The 15,920-nt window shown below is 36.3% G+C and overlaps 1 protein-coding gene across 3 annotated transcripts in view; it reads left to right on the top strand.

The window, feature by feature from the left end:
• The window catches only part of POT1 (protection of telomeres 1), an 82,999-nt gene extending 69,480 nt beyond the window's left edge, over positions 1 to 13,519 (top strand). For 2 of the 3 annotated variants that reach the window (XM_079931880.1, XM_079931882.1), the window contains 4 exons: positions 2,882 to 2,970; positions 4,777 to 4,868; positions 6,421 to 6,526; positions 8,286 to 13,519. In XM_079931880.1, coding sequence (XP_079788006.1) covers positions 2,882 to 2,970; positions 4,777 to 4,868; positions 6,421 to 6,526; positions 8,286 to 8,398 — 400 coding nt within the window. In that variant the 3' untranslated portion in view covers positions 8,399 to 13,519. The remainder of the gene's footprint in view (positions 1 to 2,881; positions 2,971 to 4,776; positions 4,869 to 6,420; positions 6,527 to 8,285) is intronic. The other variant, XM_079931881.1, reaches the window with a different exon arrangement.
• The last annotated feature ends 2,401 nt before the right edge of the window (positions 13,520 to 15,920 follow it).

Here is a 15,920-nt window from a genome sequence, read left to right as displayed (position 1 = left end):
TTTGAGAAACCTTGGATTATAGAATATTTTCTGCTTTATTGGAAAATACCAAATTGTTTTTCTAATGATTGTAACATTTTATGGTCCAATCAGCAGTGTGTAAAAATTTGTTTACCCCGGGTTAGCTCTTGGTGTTAGTCTAACTTGTAATTTTGTTAGACTGCTGAGCATCAAATAGTATCTATGTTGTTTTTGTTTGCATTTCCTAGATGACTGGGGAGTTTAAACAAGTCTCATGTTTATTGGCTATTTAGGTTTTCTCTTCTGTGAATTCCATATTCACATTTTTCTATTCAACTACTGGTCTCTGTTTTGGTTCTTGTGTGTGTGTGTTTAGATGATTGTAAAAATTCTTTCTATATGAGAGATACTAAACATTTGTCAGTTATGTGCATTTCATCAAACTTCTAGTCCTGTACTTTTTAACTCTATGCTTCCTTATGTTTTACAGATTTTTAAAATATTAATATAGTCATATTTGCCAAAATGTTTGACAAGACAAAGTTTTTGCAAAACTTTACTTAGATTTCTGGATCTGATGCTTTTTTAATGGAACAGAAACTAATGCTTCAGTTTCTTACTAGTTACACATCTTTTAAGGATTTCTGTTTCTTCTTGCATCTATTTTATTAATGAAAGTTTTCTAGAGAAGTATTTCATTTATCTTTTAAATTTAAATTTATTGAGATAAAATAATTCATAGTACTTTCTGATGATTTTTAAATCTCCTCTTCATCTGTTCTTGAATCCACTTCATATTATTTGCTCCTTTGTTTCCCTTGGACTTTTTTGCCAAAGCAACTAGCTTTTGTTTTTGTTGATGCTCTCTATTTTTTTTATTATTGTTCTTAACTTTATTTTCTTCCTTTACTTTCTATAGGTTTCCTTGGTATTTCTTTTTTGTAATGTTTTTAATTGAATGTTTACCTCACTTAATTCATTATTTTTAATATGTTTTTAAATATTTGTATTTAAGTCTGTAATATACCTCCTGAGAAAATAGCCATAGCTTTAACCGAAGATTTGATATGTAGTGTTTTTCTTGTCACTTCTCAATGTTTCGCAATTCCTATTATGATTTCTTTGGCCCATGAATTATTTCACTGTGTATTTTAAATTTTTCCACACACTCATTTTAGGTGCTATGTTTTTGTTTGTATTTTAGTTAGATTACTTTTTAACCAAGTAACGTGTTGCATTTCATAATGATTCTTTGAGATTTGTTTAGTTTTGCTTTATCCTAGAATGTGTTTCTTCATAATTTGTACATATTACATAGATTTTAAAAAGAATGTGTATTCTTTAACAGTTGTGTTTAGTGTTTAATAGTGTTTAGTTATGTCCATTAGACAAGCTTGTTAATCGTATCCAAAACTTATCTTTCCTTTGTAACTTTATCTGTCTAATCACTTCTTAGAGACTGTGCTTAACGTCCTCTGTGATTGTAGGTTTGTGACCTATTATTCTGTCAATGTGTGCTTTATATGTTTTGAGTCCTTTCTGCTTGCTCACTCAGGTTCGGTATTTCATCTTCTGGTGAATTCATTGTACTGTATATCCTTATGTAATGACTTCATCTTTAATCGTGATTTTTTGCTGTAAGGTTTATTTTTTTCTCGTTTTCTTATTACTATATCAGAGTTTTTTTGGTTGGTAATTGCATGGTGTATCTTATTCTCATCCCATTGCTTTTATGTTTCTTTGTTGTTATATTTTAGTAGGTCTCATAAATAAATACTTATCAGTAGGTTTTAGTTGTTTTTTAACAGATGAGTTTAAAATACGTTAACTACTGAAACATTTCGGTTTTATTTCTATACTGTATTTCTTGTTGTTTTCCACTTATCATACTATTATTGTTTCTCTTCCCACCCCTTTTTTTGTTATTATTTTTTTTTCCAGTCTTCTATTGGATTAATTTATAAAAATGTTCTCATTTTTCTCCTTTTTCCTCTTTTATTACTTCAGAAGTAATGAATTCTCTAATTTATGCTTATTACTCTTAATTTTTAATTTGTATACTTGCTTTATCAATGTCTAACGTTTAATATCACAGCCTTTTTTTTTTAAGAAACTAATACTCGTCATTCAATTACCTTTTTCTGTTAAAGAAAAAACTTCTATGTATTTAAAGAATGGAAGGGGATAACATTTAATATAGTTACCCTCTGTTTTCCCCCAGATTGCAAATGAAAAGGAATCTGCATGAACTTTTTGAATGTTGATTTTTATATTTTTATCCAAGCATATTTTCTCATCAACATCTCCTAAACATTATTACATATAGTAAAAACTAAATTGCTTATACTTAAAATGTTTGTAAGTAAAGCAAAATACCTATACTAGATAATATGCAATTTTAGTGTATTATGTAATTTTAGATTGATTTGTATACAAAGGATAACTATAGTACTAGGCATCATAAACTGTGATCCTCTAAATATGTGCTAGTACTGACTTCCTTAGAATAATTTTCTCCTGTTGCTATATTTATAAAATTAAGACCTTGGCTATTCCATATTGTGCACAGAGCCATAAAATGAAAGAGTCCTTAGAGTTTGTCTCTTTAGACTTTTTGTTTTACCAGATAAGGAAATTAGCCAAATTAATTAACAATCTGCACCTGGAACCTCTCTCATTGTCAACTTAGAGTAGTTTATTCTGAACTGTACTATCTTTTTAGATTGCTTCTATTGTAAGAAGCTTATTTTTTTTAGTAATTCTGTTTGTAATATGCACATTACAATACAGGAAGTGCAGTGCTCTTTTGTTTAATAATATACTTTTTAAACTGCATGCTTGAATGACAGAAATGTTATAATAATTAAATGAGTTGTAATAATTACTTATAATAAATCCTTTTTTTCTTTTATTAATTTAGATGTAAACAGTGTTCTAGTTTGAGACCAATACAGAATCTGAATTCCCTAGTTGATAAAACATCGTGGATTCCTTCTTCTGTGGCAGAAGGTAAGCTAAGTTTCTGTGTCCTGTCATTGTAACTGTCTTTGTATAACGTGATCTCACTGAGAATATTTCAGTATTTGTGGATATTGTAAAACCAGAGCAAAGGCTGAACTAAAGTTTAATTGTCCTTAAGTATAACCATTCACAGTGGTCATAATAAAAGTATAAATGTTTAAAATAATTGAAAACTTACTTTCAAGCATCTGCCAATGTTTTTCAATTATTACATTTTAATAATTTAGTAATCATAAATACAACTTGTGAATAATCTCTCCAGTTTATAGTATCTTGGGATTGAAAAGAGTTGTAGAGATAGCTGTTACAACTTTTTACCCAATACAAGTCTTTAGCTGGAGCAACAAGAATCTTTTTATATCACGTTATTAACTGTGGTCATCCAGCCTTGGCTTAAAACTCTTCAGTGACTGGGGACTCATTACATTGCAAGGTAACATATCTTACTTTTTAGGTGCAGTACTTAACAGTGAGGCAAAATCTGCTTACCTGTAATTTTAACATGGGCCACATTCTGTGTACTAGAATTAAAGTACATCTGTTCCCTCTTCTATAAAGTCAACAAACTGTACATTTGAAGATAATCTGTCAAGTTTTCATTGAGTCTTTATTTCTCCAAGCAGGTACCCTCACTTCCTTTGGTACTTTCCCACATTCCTTACTATTTTATTTCTCCTCTTCAGTAAACATTCCATTTTACTAATGCTCTTCTCAAAGTTTGGTCCTCAAAGCTAGAAATAGAGCTGCAGGTGTTGGCCAATTCAGAATATGAAGAAAACCTTTATTTACCTAAGGCTGGATACTGCTCCTACTTGCCTGAAAATTTTATTCTGTAGATATTTATTTGTATACTTGGTTTTGTTTCCTTTCTCTTTTAATCCAGCTATATAATACTGCTAACTCATATTTTGTTTGTGGTCCAGTGAAATTCCAGGTTACTTTTGCATGAGCTTCTTACTATGTGCTTCAGGCTTGGTCTCCTCATCCTGTACTAAATGTAGTTTTTTGTCTGCTTATATGGTCCCTTGGGGTAGGTTTTATGTTCATCCTTCTTGGTTTTAGCTCACAGTTTATGCCTATCGAGAACTTCTGAATCTTAAAAATCAATTCCTCTGTATTAGCAATTTCTCTCATGTCTGTATGCCCTAATTTATTTGTTTTACTTGCTCCCTTTATTACTGAATATGGATTCCACAAATGGAAGACAATATTCCATTATATAAGCATATTGAATGTCTTCCATTTCCAGACACAAAGTAAGATGTTCATTTTAACCTGTAAATTTTCCTGATTTAGCATCTCTTTAATTTCTTCCTTTTTCCTCATCTTACCAAATTATGAAATCTCAGATTCTCACATCATTCAACCAGATGATATCTCTTAAAAAATAATCGATCCCTATGCTTAAAATACAAAGGAGAGAGACATGTTAAAAAAATCCTAACTATCGAACTGTATGCTTTTCTGAATTGCCTTTCATTAATTGGTTTTTATGTTTTTTATCAAGATCAACTCATTTTAAAGATAATGCTGTATTGATATTTAATTTAAAAAAGATACTATTGCTCATGAGTCATTATCCCTATACAGGTGTAGTGTAATGTTCCAAAATTACCCTTCTAAAATTAGCTTAATATATTGGTATTAGAGAACAGAAAGGGATAAGTTTTTTTAATCTCTTGAGTTATTTTAGTAAACAAGACTAACAGGTATCTAATATCATAAAACAATTTTTTCTTTACTTTGATTAAGGCATAGGAGATTCATATGGTTTCAACTTTTTTCCTTCATTAGTACTGGGTATTGTACCTCTCCAACATGTGTTTGTGATGACATTTACTCTTGACGATGGAACAGGAGTACTGGAAGCTTACCTCATGGATTCTGTAAGTAATAGAGGTAGTGAAGATACTTCTAATTAAAAAATAGTACTTTTTAAAATTTTAATATATTTATTCATGCATACTTTGTTACTGAGGAGATTTAAGGCAACTCTGAAAAATAAATAAAAGACAAGCACATAAATCTTAAATTGTCTATGTATTTATCTCTCTTTTGATTTGACACTGTAAATCTTAATATGTGAATAATGAAAAATTGAGGAAGTTCTATTCCAGGAGCCAAAGGCAGAGGTATGGCCACCCCCTCAGGCATTATCTGTTAGCATTTCACTGGGCTTTTTAAGCCTCCACATTTCGTATTAGAGAGAATGAAATTACTCTGTTAGGGAGATAGTTATGTGTGAAGCTAGGTAGCTGTCCACAAGACCACCCTCATTTCTGACAGTACCATGTTTGGAGGTTCCCAAGACCACCCTTACTTCTGGCACCAGTTGGAAGTTCAGAGGTCCCCAAGAACACCCTTAGTTTTGATAATTCGCTAGAAGGACTCACAGAACTTATTGAAAGCTATTATGCTCACTGTTAACAATTTATTACAGCTAAAGGATATAGGTTAAAATCCTCAAGGGAAGAGGTGCATAGGGCAGAGTCCAGGAAAGTTTCTAACATGGAGCTTCCGTTTGTTCTCTTCCCATGGAGTAGTGGACAGTGTTACTTTCCTGGAAATGATATGTAACAGTACACGTGAGGTATTGCCAACCAGGGAAGTGCAACTGAGCCTTAGTGTCCAGAGTTTTTTTTGGAGCTTCATCATGTAGTCATGGTTGGCTGCCCATGTGACTGATCTCAATCTTCAGCCCCTCCAGTGGTCAAGTTAAAACCACATGCTCCAAACTCCCCACCCTAAATCACAATGTTAGAGTGACCCAGGGTCTCCAGGCAAAAAAGAATACTCCTATGAGGCATGACATTCCAAGGGCTTAGATTACCTCTCAGAAACCGAGGGCAAAGGCCAATGAGGTTAAATTTTTTACTACACACATTGGGAAAAATCTGGGTTAAGGTTGAGGACAGTTTTTCTCCTGCCTAAATAAATTATTTATCCATTTATTAAATAAGTATTTAATGAGCACTTACTGTATGCCAAGTGCTACTCTTTGTGATGGGGATATAGCAATGAGTGAAACAAGCAAACTCCTTTCCCTCCTGGAACTTATAAATAGAAGAGGAGAAAAAAAAATTAAATAAATATATACTATATATTAAACTCTTTTAAACTTAACACTTGACATTGTATGTGCTCAATACATATGCTATCAAGAGAATAGTAAGCCTCACTGTATTCTAATCATTCTTATCATTAAGTCAGAGTGGTTTAACTTGATTTTATATATATGTATCATAGCTGTTTTTAGATTAAAGTAGTAAATCAGATTTTAGAGTTTAGACTAGCACTCTAGTTTATGAATTCTACGATATTGATATGGTGAAATAGTCGAGATTATTTTAATTAGATAATATTCAAATAATTTTGTATTGATTATAGCTTCTGAAGAAGATAAAGATCATTTCCTTGTTTCTTCATATTTTTCTTAAGGAAAAATTTTTCCAGATTCCAGCATCAGAAGTCCTAATCAAAGATGGCCTTCAGCAAATTATGGATATGATCATGGATATGTTTTGTCCTCCAGGATTAAAAATTGGTAGGCAGTAATATTTAACAATCCATTCATTCTTTTCCTTGAAATAATACCTAGCATATGGCTAAGCTGTGGACTTTTAGAGGTATTAAAAACTTTGAAATCTGAATCCAAATAAATTACTAAGCGATTGTTTATACTGTATGATCTACCTACTGATGAAGATAGTGGCAGGGATAAAATAGGGATGAATCATAATTCCTGAAATGAAAAAAGTTTTTTAAAATAGTTTGAAATATTGATATAACAAGGGGGAGGCAATTTTGATCACAAGCACATTTGATATGATGCTTATGCATACAAACAGTTGAAATTAAACCAACAGGGATGAAATTTTGACAGGAAACATTTCCTATAACAAACTCATTTAGCCTGTTTAATTCATTGATAAATTGTCTATTCAATATTAACTAGTTTCAGATTTTACAAGTTTTTATTTTACTAAATATTTTTGTCAGCTTTAGTTGTTTTCTGTGTAACATTTGATTCATCAACCAGTCTTCAGGTCAAATTGTATTGATTACACCTACTGCCACTGATTTTTCCTTTTGTGGCCATTATTTCTCTTTGCATTGAAACTTGCAGATCTAAGTCATTTTAAGATAACTTGACTTCTAACAATTTTTCATCAGTAACAAATTTTACCACCTGCAGATCTAGCTGTTGTCAGTTTAACGTTTATAGGTTATTTTAAGTCAGGTTTTATTTTCCCCTGGTCAGTCTTTGCATTTTATAACAATTCCAAAAAGATAGTTTTTGTACATCCATAACTAAGTCTAACTTACATACTTTTATATGATGTCAGCTTTTATTTTTGTTGGCTGCTTGGATTCTTTTGGATAAATTTCTGCAAATAAAACTGCCATATCGGGGCTTCCCTGGTGGCGCAGTGGTTGAGAGTCCGCCTGCCGATGCAGGGAACACGAGTTCGTGCCCTGGTCCGGGAGGATCCCACATGCCGCGGAGCGGCTGGGCCCGTGAGCCATGGCCGCTGAGCCTGTGTGTCCGGAGCCTGTGCTCTGCAGCGGGAGAGGCCACAACAGTGAGAGGCCCGCGTACCACAAAAAAAAAAAAAACTGCCATATGAAAAAATATAGTCCTGATAGGCTTTTGCTACATACGGCCAGATTGCTTTTCAAGAGCATTTTACCTGTTTATGGTTCTACCAGCAGTGTAGGAGAGTGCCTGTCTTGCTTGACCCTTGCCAATAGTGAGGACTATATTAAATGTCTTTCAAATTCAAACTTCAAGAAATGTTAACAGACTGTTCGAGAAGTTATAAACAGATTTACTGTGGTCATGACCAAAGCTTGGCTGCCAACATTGCCTGGACACAACACCTGGTACCTGACGGGAATTTCAACTAGACAGATATAAGGGCGACCTGGTTTCTTTGCAGTCAACCAAGAAAAACAAAACGGGCAGATCAGTAAGTGATAAGCAGAAAAAAAAGAATAAAAGTTGGGAATGACGTAGATTACTACCTTTGCTATCAAATATTTTGAAAAACCCCACATTTAATGACTTTTTCCTGTTGTTGGGGAAAAATTCAAATTAGTCAGAATTGCTACAAAACAATAACATGAATCCAGTGTGTATTTGGAAGAGCAGATAATGGTAAATGCGGTGAGTGTATTTATTTACTTTTCAAGCTAAATTAAATATGTTGATTTTACTAGCTAAGCATTATGCTTAGATACATATTTCAGAGTTATCTGTTTAGTTTTGATGGTTAAATAGCATTTCTTTTTTTGATTTGTAGATGCATATCCATGGTTGGAATGCTTCATCAAGTCGTATAATGTCACAAGTGGAGCGGAGCAGCAAATTTGCTATCAGATTTTTGACACCACAGTTGCAGAAGATCTTATCTAATTTTGACATTCAACTTACCATAGGTAAAATGCTATAATTTTGGAAGACATTACTATTTTCTATGTGGTTGCTATAAAAGACATAAGAGATTTTAGCTCTGTAGTTTTCCATTTTAACCAGTATTTAAAAATTTTTTGACAGATAGGCATTGTGTTATCTTAATGCCCTCTTATAAGTTAAAAATGTTCCTATTGCTCAAAATATTCAGTATGATGGCTGTGAGGGATATAAAAGAGAGACATCGAATAAATAAGGACTGTGTTTTCATTTACTCTTTACTCTCCTCCTTTCGGAGAAGCTATTTTGTTACCCTACCCTAGAAGTCACTCTCCCTATTGGTTTTTCCAAGTATCAGCCACTGATTTCTCTGCCATCCATCATGCCTGGTTGAGCTGCTTTTTCTGCCCTGATTTTTATATCAGCAATTTGGATGATTTTAGCATGTATATGGGATTAGGAAATGTCCTTACCTTAAATCTTCCACTCTTACTGAGCACAAGGATTTGATCTGTTTTGTTTTCACGCAAAGGGATCTGCTTGAACAAGTACTCTTGAAGAAGTGCTTGTCTGAGTGAGCTACAGTGTGCCTGAAAAGAGTGATTTGCTTTAAGTGGAAGTAGCAGAATTGCTTTCTTTGGGTGCTGACTTTGACCAATTGAGGATAAATCCATTTTTTCAGACCTGAATTATGTGCTTTGATTGCTTGTTTCTCTACATGATATTAGAAGTTATTCCATTCCTCCTCAACCTAATCAAGTGGTCAGATCTGCAATGTTAGTGACTTAGGTATGTTACCCTTTTTGTTAGGGTCTTATGTAAAATATACTTAAATTTCAGGTTGAACATTGAATGAGAAATTAACTCAGTATGATAGTCTGCTTTTTACCTGATGATATTTGTCAAATTTAAAATCATGAATATTCAGTTTTATACAAATGCTTCTGTATATTTATATTTATGTAAAGATTTATGTATGTTATTTCCTGAAGACTGAGAGATACAGATCTGCCTAGTTCAATATTAGTGAAGAATAAATAAATGTACACATTTCAACTGTTTCGTTTATTTGCCCTATGTTGAGCTGAGGCATGATTTGAGGTGAAGAATCAAAGCAAGTGTGTCAATATAGCAGATATTTAGGACTGTCTACACACCAGGTACAATACTAAGTAAGCCCTTAACATGTATTTTAGTTTCAAAACAACCCATCATCCTGATAAGAAAACTAAGGTTTCACTGATAAGCTGACTTGACCAAATGCATACAATTATTAAATGCCAGTCAGCACTTGAATTCAGGTAGTCTCTGTTCAGGGGCTGCACTGTTAGCCACTTCAGGCCTCTGGAGCAAAAGCTGGTACGGGGTTTTCTGCAAGTGAATTCTCCCTTAAATATCTGAAGTAATATCACAGATAGAACCAAAAGGCTTTTCACACCTTACTGGCCAAAAGGATTGAATATCTGATGTTCTCTGCTCACAATAATTCTAAATTCGAATTCCTGAGTATATTAGCACATCTCCAGACCTAACTACCCATCTGCCCCATCGCTGAATTATCAACTTGTTCAAGACAATGAAAGAGACTGATGCTGCTGTTTTGGAGATGTACACTCTTGGTTCAAAACATATTCAAGGAAAAACTTTTAAGAAATGTTTTAAGAAAATTTTGGTATTGGTGATGCTAGGGACACAAAAGTGAGAGAGGCATTTTCACTTCCTTCGGGAAGCACCCAGTCTAGGAGAGTAAGGGTCAGAGGTGCAGGGAGTGCCACACGTGTCAGCCTGTGCTGTCTGCCAGTTAATAAAGTAAAACTATGAATTTTCACGATTTCTCTTTACCTTTTGTTTTGTTTAGTAAACCCCTACATTGTCATCATTTTTGTTTTTAACTTTCCAGTTTTGAACAAGAAGCGTTTGTCGGCCCCTAGTGTTTATCCAGTGGTGATGTGTGTGCCTTACCCTAACCGGGAACCCAAGCGTAAGGGGAGCTCCATTTCTGGAGCAACAACTAGATGGTAGTTCATCGTGCCCAATTTTGAGCCCTGTCCCCTTTGTAGTCTGTGAATATTGGTAGAATCTTCCTGTCAGACTTTAAATTACACAAATTTAAGAATGTAGTATGCGTACAGCTTCTTCCTCAGTCTCCAGTCTCCGCAGCATCCGTTGTTTCAGACACTACTGGATTCTCTTGAGGCCCCCATGCTGTTCTGTGTGAGGAAGAGAGCGCATGTCTTAGAAAATCTGAGGCAGCCGATTCCTCTTTATCTAGATGTGATAATGAAAAGTGCTCACAGGCTCTTTCTGTGGCCACCTCATACTGCTTTATTTGAGGGAACTACACCCGCCGAGAAGGAGTGCATCATTCCCCATTTCGTTTTACCCTGGTCATGTTGCACATTGGGTGTTGTTTCTAAATAAATAGAGAAAGGCCAGTGTTGATGGAACAGAAGGAGCTGAATACATCTTTGACTACCTGGGAAAGCAGTCTCCACACAATACTGGCTGCCCGGTTTTCAAATCTGTAGATCCTGTACCCAAGCTACTTGCACACACAGGAATGGGCCAAAATCTTTCTCCTGCCTGTTCCCCAGCTGACTGTTCTTTTTGTTTCTGAAGTCAAAGCATGCATTTGTCACTAATTGTGACTCTCAATCCAGCCAATCTCTTCTATACTCTGTGGAAGCTTTCACTGGTATCTGGGGAAAATGCTACATTCTTCTGATTATTTTCAGTATTTTGAATTTTGACCATGCATTTCATCAAGTTTTGTTTTCATCTAGAATTTTTTTTTAATGAAAGTGATATGTACTTGTAAGAATTTGAAACAGCATAAAGTATATAAGGTTGAACTGATTCGTGCTTTAACTAGTACCCCAGAGGAAACCACTTTTAACAATTTGGTGTATAATTTTCCAGACTGTTTTCCCGGAGAACATGTAAGTATGTGTATATATACATTTTTTTAAATAGCATTATGCTATGAATATATTTTGCAACTTGCCTCTGTCACTTCGTAGAGTGGATTTTGGTTTTTTATGTCAGTACACATAGAGAAACTTGTTTGTAATCATTCAGCATAAGTCACTTTTTAGTGGGGAATTCTCCTATCATTTCATTTTCTATTTTTGTAGTGGTTTGGGGTCTAAGTGTTCTTCTTATGCCAATTTTGGAATTTTATATTTTTATAGAATGTATTCTGTTGTTGACTTTATTACCTTATAGTTATTCATAATATTATTTTTATTACCCAGTTTGTATTTTATCTGGTGTATTTTCCCTTTAAATAAATCTGGAGCCCCTGGGACCTGGTTTCACTATATCTCCTGGAGTTTTTCAAGTGATCGGAATTTTGAAAGTCTGTCCAGACTTCCTAATACAGGTTAGGACGCTGCCGTGACATAGCTGTCTTGAAATATTCTTTTATGCTTTAAAGAACTCATTGTGAAAACAATTATGTTAATATAAAAAAGGAAAATGCCTCCTGTAGTGCTTTTCATTAGGAAATTCAGGTTCTATGAACGATACGATGAGTCACACTCAAGTTCTAGAACATCATTTTACGTGAAATAAAAAATCTTCTTCCTCTGCTGGTCCCTCAGTGTCTCCGGATAGTGGCAAAGCCTCCCACCCACTCTAGAAAGAGGGGAACTAGACAGCTTGTAAAATCTGGGCAGAGTGATCTTTCTTCTCTTCCCTCGGGTACTTGGAAATAGTATCGGAACTCACCAGCATGCTCAGGTATGTGAGATCATATCTTTTGGCAGTCAGGAAATGAATCAGTAGCCCTGTGTATTATTTTTCCCTGCAGCGTTGTGATTTAAGCTGTTAGAAAGTTTGAGATCACTTAGGCTTTCAGAGCGATGATCATCTTACATGGAGATTAATGGCCCTTCCATTCAGGGCTGCATTTGACGGGTAGAGAACTATTAGGCATCAATTACAATGATAAGGATAATGCATCAGTGTCCTGGTGCTCCCTCAGATGTGCTGATTGGTGCAACGTGGATAGTTCAGAGACGCCTCTGCTATTTTTAGACCATAACAACATCCTGATGAATGTCTGTTTTTTTCCCCTTGAAATCTAGGCCACAAAGTCACATTTGTATTTATGTGCATGTGTGTGTGTGCGCGTTTGTTCTCTGCTTTGAGTTCACTTTGCAGGGCACTATGTTGGAATTTACCTGACAGCCTCGTCCACAACCGCAAAGAAAGACATTTGCAACTTGTGTGAAAGTTTCTTTTATTTCATCTATTCACAATACTTTGAAGATGTGGAGCATGTGTTTATTGAAGCCTTATCTCTATTAATAAAATATTCCATCAAATATTGTTGCAGTTTCTAAACAGGTACCTTTTCATATACAACCCTGAAGCCCTGGTATATACCTTTTTTATTTTTTTTCCTGTACCTTCAGAATGATTTTTCCCTTCTGTGAAATATGAACTCCCAGATAAAAGCCGATTTGTCTTTACATATAACTGTATTCCTCAGCAGATTTTTGTCCTCCCTTAGAGGGCAAAGTCCTTCTAGATTTTCTCTTGCCAAGTTTAACTACCTCATAAATGATTTTCTGTCCCAAGCTGCCGTTAGAGTTCATAGGAAAGGTAACATTTAAAAATCACAATTGTTGGAGTCAGATGAAAATATTGCTTGTGATAGATAGGCATGGTTGTGGTTTTATGGGGTTGGATAGGAAGTCCTATGTGCTTATTCCCCATTAGATGGGGTTCTCGAATGATAAACTTCCCCTTAAATTTTGGAATCATTAACAAATATTTCTGCACAATGATCAAAGCTTAAATGGAGGTTAAGATAAAGAATACAGAGTACAGAATAGGCACTTAAAAGTCAGCTCATACATTCATTTATAATTCATACTGTGTCTATCCAGAAAGAGTTGCATGTGGTTTATAATAAAAGACGGACATGGGACACAACCTTTTGAATTAGGGCAAGAAGACAGGAGCTAAATAAAGAGAAGAGCAATTCCTAACCTATGGGCTACTACAGGTTTTGAACAATACTTCTACATGAAGATGCAACAGGTTACATAGTTCTTATTAAATAACAAGAATGATGTTATTAGATACAAACCTTTTATTAGTCTCAATTTTAAGACAAGGTGGATTTTTAAAAATGTGAAACAACAAGTTTTGAATTAATAGTACTTGAAACTTGATCCAAAATGGTGAGAGAGGTAAGCTCTGCAAATGGAAGAAATAAAGCAGGGAATTTCCCATTGGCTATCCACCTTTTGGCTTTTATATGAGACACTTTTTTTGGTTTGTTTTGTTATTAGTGATTAAAGTGTTTCAAATACCTATGCATATTCAAGAATTATTAGAAGCATTAATGAATTACCACAGGAGAAAAAAAATCAATTCCCTTCAGATGCAAATATCACTGAGAAAATGAGCTCTTTTTACCTTTTCCTTTTCTAGTTGCAGGTAATGAAATAAAAGAGATGTCTTGTATTCAATGTTTCATGGTAGGAAGAATATGGGTTTTAATGAATCTCAGTCCTTAGGAAGATAATATGCTCCAGTATTTCACCTTCAGTGGTCCAGGGAAGGTATTGCTTTAGTCATAAGTAAAACAAGCTTAACACTGGTGCCCAACTGGGAATTTGCTGGGAGAATATTTTATCTACACCAGATTTGCTAAGCACTAACTGCCCAAACATGAGATCTACTCATCTTGATTCCTCTCTTTCATTAACAGCCCACAGCCAATCCACTTGAAAAATCATCATAGATCGCTCTTTAAAGTTCATCCAGAATCTGACTACTACTTAGCACCTCCTCTGCTACCATGCTGGCCATGCAACCGTCTTCTGCCTTGACTACAGCCATATCTCCCCAACTGGCCTTTCTGCTTCCACAATTTCCGCACATGGAATATTCTGCATACAGCAGCTGGACTGATTGATTGAAACGTAAGGCCAATACCATCATTTCCCAGTGCTCTCTAATGTCACCCAGTGAGCTTACCATGGCCTTCACCGCCCAACGTGAGCCATTTCCTTACTACCTCTCTGACATCTTTTACTATTACATTTTTCTTCCCACTCCTCTCCACTGGTCCCCTTGTTTGCATACCAGGCAGTCTCTCCCTTCATGGACTTTGTAACTTGATGTTGTTACTTTAGTCTGGACATTGTTGAACTCTTCCAGGTTCCTTGTTTCCCACCTCCCCCCACCCCGCCCCCCCGATCCTCTGTAACATATAAGGTTAGGCCTTCCTAACCTTATGGGAAGGCCTCCCCTGATCATGTAAAGACCACTCTACCCCATCATGCTTCATTCCCCACCCCTGACTTAATTTTCTCTATTGCACTTATCCATCTGACATCGTTTTACTATTTCATACTGTTTCGCTTTCCTAAAGAAAAATGAGCTCCTTAGAAACAGGGAGTTTTATTTGTTCACTGCTATTTACCCAGTGCCTAGAAGTTCCTGGCATATAATAGTTGATTAGTAATATTCCTAGAACCAACAAAATATTTGAGACTCAAAATCTGACAATACTAGAATTTATTAGCACCTAAAGTGATACTAGCATTTAAAGGGATTTCTGGCACGCAGAAATTTGCATTTAAAAATAAAACCTAGGGACCTTCAAGATGGCAGAGGAGTAAGATGTGGAGATCAACTTCCTCCCCATAAATACATCAAAAATACATCTACATGTGGAACAGCTCCTACAGAACACCTACTGAACGCTGGCAGAAGACCTCAGACCTCCCAAAAGGTAAGAAACTCCCCACGTACCTGGGTAGGGCAAAAGAAAAAACAGAGACAAAAGAATAGGGACGGGACCTGTACCAGTGGGAGGGAGCTGTGAAGGAGGAAAGGTTTCCACACACTAGGAAGCCCCTTCGTGGGCGGAGACTGCGGGGGGCGGAGCGGGGAAGCTTCAGAGCCACGGAGGAGAGCGCAGCAGCAGGGGTGCGGGGGGGTAAAGTGAAGAGATTCCCGCACAGAGGATCGGTGCCGACTGGCGCTCACCAGCCCGAGAGGCTTGTCTGCTCCCCCGCCGGGGCGGGCGGGAATGGGAGCTGAGGCTCTGGCTTCGGTCGGATCACAGGGAGAGGACTGGTGTTGGCAGCGTGAACACAGCCTGCAGGGGGTTAGTGCGCCACGGCTAGCCAGGAGGGAGTCCGGGAAAAGTCTGGACTTGCCCAAGAGGCAAGAGACCATTGTTTTGGGTGCACAAGGAGAGTGAATTCCTTCCCTGTGTGGCCACAGAAGGCAGAGCACCAACTAAATGAGCTCCAGAGACGGCGTGAGCCACGGCTACCAGTGCGGACCCCAGAGACGGGCATGAGACGCTAAGGCTGCTGCTGCTGCCACCAAGAAGCCTGTGTGCGAGCACAGGTCACTCTCCACACCTCCCCTCCTGGGGAGCTTGTGCAGCCCGCCACTGCCAGGGTCCCGGGATCCAGGGACAACTTCCCCGGGAGAACGCACGGCACACCTCAGGCTGGTGCAACGTCACGCCAGCCTCTGCCGCCTCAGACTT

Source organism: Stenella coeruleoalba (assembly GCF_951394435.1).
Source record: "Stenella coeruleoalba genome assembly, chromosome: 9".
Taxonomy (NCBI): domain Eukaryota; kingdom Metazoa; phylum Chordata; class Mammalia; order Artiodactyla; family Delphinidae; genus Stenella; species Stenella coeruleoalba.
This window is presented reverse-complemented; position numbering and strand designations above follow the sequence as displayed.